The sequence below is a fragment of the Heterodontus francisci genome, chromosome 6 (assembly GCF_036365525.1).
Source record: "Heterodontus francisci isolate sHetFra1 chromosome 6, sHetFra1.hap1, whole genome shotgun sequence".
NCBI classification, from domain to species: domain Eukaryota; kingdom Metazoa; phylum Chordata; class Chondrichthyes; order Heterodontiformes; family Heterodontidae; genus Heterodontus; species Heterodontus francisci.
This window is the reverse complement of record NC_090376.1, coordinates 47,322,280-47,330,567: the sequence shown is the minus strand read 5'-3', so window position 1 is coordinate 47,330,567 and position 8,288 is coordinate 47,322,280. Positions and strand designations below refer to the sequence as shown.

At 40.4% G+C, this 8,288-nt stretch overlaps 1 protein-coding gene across 1 annotated transcript; it reads right to left on the bottom strand.

Annotated features, from left to right (window-relative positions):
• Positions 1-5,420: 5,420 nt before the first annotated feature.
• Positions 5,421-7,286, bottom strand: LOC137370959 (APC membrane recruitment protein 2-like). Its single transcript, XM_068032843.1, has one exon. It carries the CDS (start codon positions 7,284-7,286, stop codon positions 5,421-5,423), a length of 1,866 nt encoding a protein of 621 aa, XP_067888944.1.
• Positions 7,287-8,288: the final 1,002 nt, after the last annotated feature.

Here is an 8,288-nt window from a genome sequence, read left to right as displayed (position 1 = left end):
CATTTATCTGGCCCCCGCCCCCCGGAGCAATCCTAGGCTCTTTTGGGGTCAAAGTTTTAGGAGGTAGGATCCCCATCCCTTTAAAGGCTTTATAGGGACGGGGATCTTGCCTCCAAGAGCTGCCAGCCAATCACAGGGATGGAACTCAGCAGGATCGGCTGTGCCACTGAAAGCAGTCGCCACTGCTGGTATTGCAGCGGTCTCAGACCCAGGCCCAGCAGTGGAACCCCAGAACACAGATAGGTGAAGTGGGGTCGCCAGCGCCAGTATGGAAGGCCCCGTTGAGATGGGGTGAAGGAGTGGTTGTTCGGTCCAGAGGGAGTGGGTTCCTGGGGGGTACAGTTGTTCCTGGAGTGGCGGGAGGGGCGTGGGGGAGGTCCTCTGTGGGCCACAAATTGCCCATGAAGGAGGAAACCCCCCCAAGCCTGCAGTGAGTACGCCTCATTTTAAAAGATGTCCTTCCCGCATGGCGGAGGTCCCCCTTGCCGCTGGTAAGATCCCAGAGGTGGGGGAAAGAGACCCTTAATTGGCCATTAATAGGCCATTTAAGGGCCTCAATTGACCTCTGGGCGGGAAGGTCATCTTCGGCCTATCCCGCCCTCGGGAAAACCGGAACTGGAAATCCTGGCATCGGATTCCATGGCGGGCATTTCCGTTCCGATTCCCAAGTGCTCCCACCATGAAACCCACCTTCCAGACGAGCACAAGATCCGGCCCTTCCCACTTAACTAGTTTAAATCTTTCCCCATTGCCCGATCTACTATTTCCACAAGGGCATAGCTGAAAATCTAAAGTGACCCAAATTATACATGTTCAAAAAACCAAATGTGTCCTAAAACAAATACTTTCAGATTCTGTTATCCTGTACTGCTAGCATTAGTGACTGGAGCCACAGATACAGTCATTCCGAGGCCACTCTGAAGTCCTTTTTTATTACACTTTTGCTCAAATATTCTAGTTGCTGCTCGAATGATAGAGAAAATAATTCCTATCAGTGTAGTATTAATGTATGATTCTTGGCAACACTTGCAAAGTGTGTGCCAATTGCTTCATTTTATTTTAACCTTTGAAAACCTTGTTTTTTCAATGATGAGGGTTTTGCAGTCCCATGGTGGGCCTATCTGTCCACCTGAACCTCAGTAGTGTAGTAGGAAGGAGAGGCTGCTGGCTGATCCTATTTTAAGCTCATTAACATGAGCCTATAATGTTTCACCTACACTAAAGAGAATAAAAAAGGAGTGCCAACTTTTTTTAATGTATCAGAGTTTTAAAATTTAGACTTCAGAAGGAAACCTAGTTCGTTAAGGGAAAGCTGTTAAGGCAAGGGTTTTCCTTAAGGGAAGGAGGAGAAAGAAAAAATTAATAAACCCAGGTTGCGCCATGCATCTCTGAATACTCAGGTACACAGTAGCATCAGCAGAATATATCAGCTAAGACTATAATGTTTGATTCATGAGGTTCTAAAGAAAGAAAAATAAATGAAAAAAGGCAAAAATTAAGAACAAAATTCATACCAGATTCAGTTTTAAATTTAGAGAGGTTGAGCTTCAAAACCTTTAAAATGAAAATACAAACACTGAGTTTGAGGTAGTCCAAATGCTCTGGATAGGATGTTTTTTTTTAAAATTTGTTCATGGGATGTGGGCATCGCTGATTATGCCAGCATTTATTGCCCATCCCTAATTGCCCTTGAACTGAATGGCTTGCTAGGCCAATTGAGAGGGCATTTAAGAGTCAATCACATTCCTGTGGGTCTGGAGTCACATGTAGGCCAGACCAGGTAACGACAGCAGATTTCCTTCCCTAAAGGACATTAGTGAACCAGATGGGTTTTTACAACAATCAACAATGGTTTCATGGTCACCACTAGACTTGCTTTTTAATTCCAGATTTAGTAATTGAATTCAAATTCCATCATCTGCCATGGTGGGATTCGAACCCATGTCCCCAGAGCATAAGCCTGGGTCTCTGGGTTACTAGTCTAGTGACATTACCACTACGCCACCACCTCCCCATTAAAACTAGTATCTGATGGCAGACAGATAGAAGAAAATAGATAGTGGTCATTAACAACTGAGACCGCACATAGTTGTCCCGTAAATGGTAAACAGGCTAGGGTGTCAAATCCCCGGAACTCAAACTTGAAGACAGGCACCTATACATTGGATGCATTGTACACAAGAAAGTAATGGTCATGCTTTCACTCCTACAAGGGAAAGCAGTTCTAAGCTTTTCAAGAGACAATGCAACTTCATTAATATTTGTTTCCTGATATAAGAGCACAATGTACTCAATAGGGATGAGAGCACTTTTGTCTCAAGGTCATAAGGTTTTGGATGAGAACTCCATTCTAGGACTTGAGCACACAGTCCAATACTCCAATGTGGTACAAAAGCAGCTGTGCAGTGCTGGAAATGCAATCATTTAGATGAGATGATAAACTTGTCTGTATAGGTAGACATTAAAGATCCTGTGGCATTATTCAAAGAAAGGCAAAGAGTTATTTAAGTGTCCTCCTAAACATCCCTTCCACAACCAAAATCACCAGAAATAGATTAACTGACTATCCATCTCAATGTTGTTTGTGGGATCTTGCTGCATGCAAAATGGTTGTTGTAGCTGCCTACATAAGAACAGTCACTGCCCTTGAAAGTAATTCACTGTATTTAAATATTTTGAGATGTTTCTGAGAGATGTAATAAGGCATTATATAAATGCGGATCATTCTTTTTATTTTATTTTGATACAGAAGAGCCAAGCTGACCAGTGTCCATTGAAGTCACAATCTGATCCAACCAATGACAACACAATAACAAAGCTATTAATATCAGTATAAAAAATTCAGCTACAGTTGGCTAATCCATTTATGTTTAGAGATGTTTTAGAATAATTAAGTTTGGCATTTTAGAAGCAATCAAAACCAAGTCATTCGAAACCTGGTTACAGGATAACCTGATTGAATTCAGCAAGATCAGGTAGCCTTAGTTTAGTCCTCCAGGTTACAACCACTTGCCTAATAATCAAAAATGGTTCAGTCTGCCAAACATCTCATCAGGCAATATTATAGAGCATTACATTCCATAGGACCAAAGTCATCCAATGGATGGCTCAACAAATATTTTTGAAGGCTATTTGATCCTTCCTCTTTTAAGGATAACCATACAAGTCATTCCCAGATTGTGATGACATGCAGGTGACCTGCTCCCCTGCCACTGCCTATGTTGCTACAATCACCCACTAGCAGAGACATCTCTTAGTAGGCCTTCTTCCCCTCCTCTTTCCCAATAAGGAAGTCAGTACAATTTCACAGCAATTAATTAAAAAATTTGAGCATTTTTATATATTTGCGATGCAGAGCCACATACTATTGTCACCAGGCTAAACAGAGACCTGCTTATAAATAGTCTGAGGATTTATTTACCAGTTCTACATATTTAAAAGAAATAGGTCAATACTCAGGTGTATTATAATTCTGTTCGAGAAATTAACAGACCCTATATTTTACTTGTCTTCTGACAATATTTAGTTAACACAATTTATTTCATAGTGATTAAGACTAATATTGTTGTTCCCTGTATTAACCATGAAAGGTTAGCATTATCTCCTCACTCCGAATCTTACCCTTCAATATTTTTATTCGATAGTGCCTCACGATGCGTTCTCCTGCTGTTTTAGGACAGTCCTTTTTTTTTTTCTTGCTACTAGTGTACATATATGCTTTTTAAACATAATGGCCTATTCTAATATTGATGGTGCTGTGCCCATTTTTGAGGCACAAAATGGGCACCAAAGCATCCAATATGACAGGCAGGATGCTTGCGCTTGTTATTCACTTGAATATATAATTAAACTGCAGCTCTGAAGACTGTCCCACTTCCCACCCCCATCCTGATTGCCCGACCCCCTCCTCCTCCCACCAATTGCTTCTCCTCTCAGGGCTAGAGGACTAATGTGAACATTGCTGTGCCCCAAAATTGAAATCCTCTTCCCCAGCAAGCTGCCTGGGAATCCATAGCAGGTGTCTGCAGCTTGTTCGTGTCATGTAAATGAGGCCTGAGGTTCAGTATTGGGTGAGCCTTGGGCCTATCTGTTCAGGCGCAGGGATCATTCCCTTTCCTAGGCCAGTGTCTCATGGGAAAAGTATCAAAAGTGGATCTGAGACAAATTTGACAAACAGGCTATTGGCAAGTATGTTTTCTGCAAATAAATAAGAACCATTTTAACCAGTTGCGTTGGAGACTATAGTACAAATATATTATAAATATTATCCATTTTTGTCTTCCTTCTCTGCAAAAGCTGCTCTATCACAATCACTCTCTTACAAATAATGGATTCACCACAGAGAGATTTAATATAAAAATTTGAGATCATCTGACTATCAGTATGTTTATATAGAGTTAAAGCAATGACTGTATAGACGATTTTGGAATGAACAATCCAGGCCATATAAATATCTACACTTTTATCTGCCCCCATTTGAGAGAACATTTCTGGTGGTCGTTCATCCTATTGTATTTTAGCTCCACATTGTGAGTTTTGTATTCACTCACATGCAGAAAATAAGAGCACTAGGATTTAGTTATTCAAAAAAACATTGACAGATTGAAAATTCAAAAGGATACATCATGAAGGCAATAAAACAAGGTAGAAAGGCAGACTTCCCTCCCTTTCAAAAAATAGCTTGAAGGGAATAAATGTTTTACTTCTTTGCCATCTTTCTATACATTAATTTTGAGTGGTTTCTCGGTGATGTGAATACAAGCTGGTCTGAATATGTAATCATTCCCTGATCATAGTTATGTAACCATCTTACATATCATTTTCCTTTCTTCTTCTGTAGATCACAAACATCCAATGGTTCAACAGAATCTGATCCCAGAATGGATTGGCTTTAGGCACAATCACAGTGTAGCTTTTCCTTTGTCATAGTTTGTATTGATGACAATTAATGATCATCTTTTGAAGAATAATGTCCTAACATTCTAATACAGTAGTAAAGGTGGCAATATAAGGTCTATTGCTAGTCATAAAAATTGTATATGATTCTGTTAAAGCTCTTGGTCACTATTTCACAAATACATTTTGTCCCTCACAATCACCTTTTTTGTTCACATCCACTGTTGCGTTTAAAGCTTAGTGTGCCGCACTATTTCTTTTCTTTCCTGATTAGCATTTAGCAGCTATAAATTTTATGTGTTGCACCTGTGCTTCTTAAAGTTTTGAATTACTTTACTTTTCTAGGCACAATTCTATTACATCATAGCAGACTCTTCTTGCCAAATGATAAAAGTCCTGTTACACAGTGTAAACAATATGAGTGCAAGCAGAATCTCAACCAATTGTGCTCAACCTTACAAATATGTGGTTCTGGACTTATGTAACATGCACATTTTAATTTTGCCATGGTAGCATTTTCAAGGTTATTTTTTTACATTTCCCTTCGTTGCTGAGACTTTTGCATTTGTCCCTGTGATGACTTTGTTACTGGGCCTAGGAATCAAAGTCTTGGCAACAGGGATTTTGGTTCTTGCTGGCTCACATCCCACCAACTGTTGATGTGACTGAGGCCAATGAGTATGGTTTGCTTCTCCCTGATGTACAGTTAAAGCGGCCTTATGCCTGGGGATGGCAGATACATTCTTGTCCTTGCAGATTGTATTAATGCTGGATGCAGACATGAGAGTTTTTGGAGACCGTGTTTTAGATTCAGACACAGAGGACATTTCATCATCTGAGACAATACTTGTCATACTTTCATCTGGATCTGCAAACAGATCATACAGAGCATCCCCACTGTAACTGTCTCTAGGAATACTTGCCCTGGTAGCAAGGGTTTTCCCACTCTCGTCATCAGGTCCAGGGGTTGTGGAGTCCCAGTATCCCTCATCACTATTTGGGACACATTCTTGTTGATCACTCTTAGTGGTTGTTGGGTCTTCATTATCATTCTTACTTATGGAAATATCGTTCAGAGTAAGCTGTTTGACTAATGTACCATCTGCTGCTTCATCAAGACGAGTTGTAATTCCTGAAGCCATCCATGATGTTTGGTCAGCTGTAATCTGTTCCTGTTTCTCTTTAAGAGGCTCAGCAGTTGACAGTGGTGTGTCCCAGAATTCTTCCAGATATTCATCATCAACTTCATCTGGGCTTGCCATCTCCTCTCCTCCACCTTGATAAGTTAGAATATTTGAGCTTTTTTTTGCACCATTCTTTCCCTTTTCTGCAGTAGCTCCTCTTTCACAGACATTTCCTTCATCATCCTGGTCAGCAATAATGTCCCCACATCCTGTGAGCGAATCAAAGCTCTTTAAGGATGTAACATCAGAAAACATTAAGCAAATTCGATCGATTGATTGTTCCGAGGGTGGATCATTGGGTGCACTGGGTGTTGCAGTTTCAGGAGTGTGGTGAGATTCGGATCCAGTTATGAAAACATTTTCTTCTTGTACATCCTGCCTCACACCAGTTAATCTATCACCCTGTTTTTCCTCCATCTGTTCTAATGCTTCGAAATTGGAATGTTGATCCAATGACTGGCTGTCAATGGTAGCTTTCTCCAAATCATTACATAATTCTGGGAGGCATTTCCCACTATTTGCTTGTTCTGGTTCCTCAGTATAATTCTGCATTTCACAGGATAACTTGCTTTGCATTTCCACTGCAGCACTTTCTGGTTCAGAGGAAGATTTCTGCGTTTCTTCTTTAACACATTCCAAGCTGGCAGTCAAAGAACTAGGCAATGTAATAGTGCCATGGACTTCCAGGTACTCAGCTTTTGCCTCTTTGCTGATTTTGTCCTTTTTATGCCATCTCATGCTGCTGAACAACCCTTTTAGTCCTTTCTTTTGTTTGATGCAACTCTTCTCTTTCACCTGCTCAGAGTTTGAATGCACTGACTCTCCTTTACCATTTTCTGTTCTACTATTCCTTTTTAGTAAAGAAAAAAAACTGTGAGACTTAGCAATAGGTCCACAACCACCAGCAGCAAAGCTCATACTGCTGACTATTTTTGTACTGGGATCATTGTCGAGTTGATAATTACTCAAAGATTCTTCCTTGTTGCTCACTTCCAGTCCTATATCAGCAATTCCATCATGTGTTTTGCTTCGAACAAGCCCCATTTTTAAGGAGCTTTTCCTATCCCCTTTGTTTTTCACACTAAAAATACTAGGCATGGTGCCCCCCGACTTTCTCCTCGCAAATAATTTAAATGCCGTCTTACTTATCTTGCCAGATTGCTGTTCAGAAGCCGAAATATCATTACAATCACAATGCAAGTCCATGTCTGCCACGATCTTGTTCCTGTCTTCTTTCTGCAGACCACTGCAGCTGCCTGATGCTGACTTTCCCTCTAGCAGCCTCAGTGCTGCTCAAATTCAACTCCATGGCAACCAAGAGGATAAGCAGCTTTCGTCATCTGTGGACTAGAGCCCAGTCCATTGATAGCGGCAGTAAATTAAGCTGAATTTCTGTAAAGCACTGGAAATAATTAACATTTTCAAAAAATTATGCATTAAAATAAAGTTTCTATTTTTGTTAATGTAGAAAATTGTATTCAGTCTTGATTACTAGGAATGATGACTTACATAAATAGACACATTTTAATATATAAATATCAATACTTCAGCACAGATACTGAACGGAAAATATATGCATAAAATAATTCACGTAGGTTGAACTGGCAGTATATTGGGTTGGTAACTCTATGTAGGGTGTTTCAACTTTAGGGGGATTGTGAGTGTGAAGAATTGTAAATCCTCACTGGAAGAAAGAGGGGGAAAATGGAGGTTGACTTTCTGAATACCTTTCACTCCTAATGACTCGTTTGATGGTAGAACTGGCAGAGATTTGGGAGCAGACTGCCTGCCCTCCCTGTTAGTCAGACAGTAATGTAGGAAAATACAGAGAACTGAAGAGGAAGAAAATATAAGGAAAATTAGAAACAATCTACTCTGCAGACATTGATTATTAAAGTTTTAGAAAATATGGAGCTGTAATAATTCTAATATTCCTACCACTGTCAGCTGTGGTTCAGTTGGTAGCTCTCTCACCTCTAAGGCAGAAGGGTCCAAGTTCAAGTCCAAATCCCAGTCCACTCCAGAACTTGAGCACAAAAATTAAGGTTGACATACCAGTGCAGTATTGAGGGGGGTGCTCTCTTTTGGATGGAGACATTAAACTAAGTCTCTGTTTCAAATGGATATAAAAGATGCCATGGCACTATTTGAAAGAAGAGCAGGGGTGTTATTCCTGATGTTCTGGCTAATATTTATCCCGCAATCAAC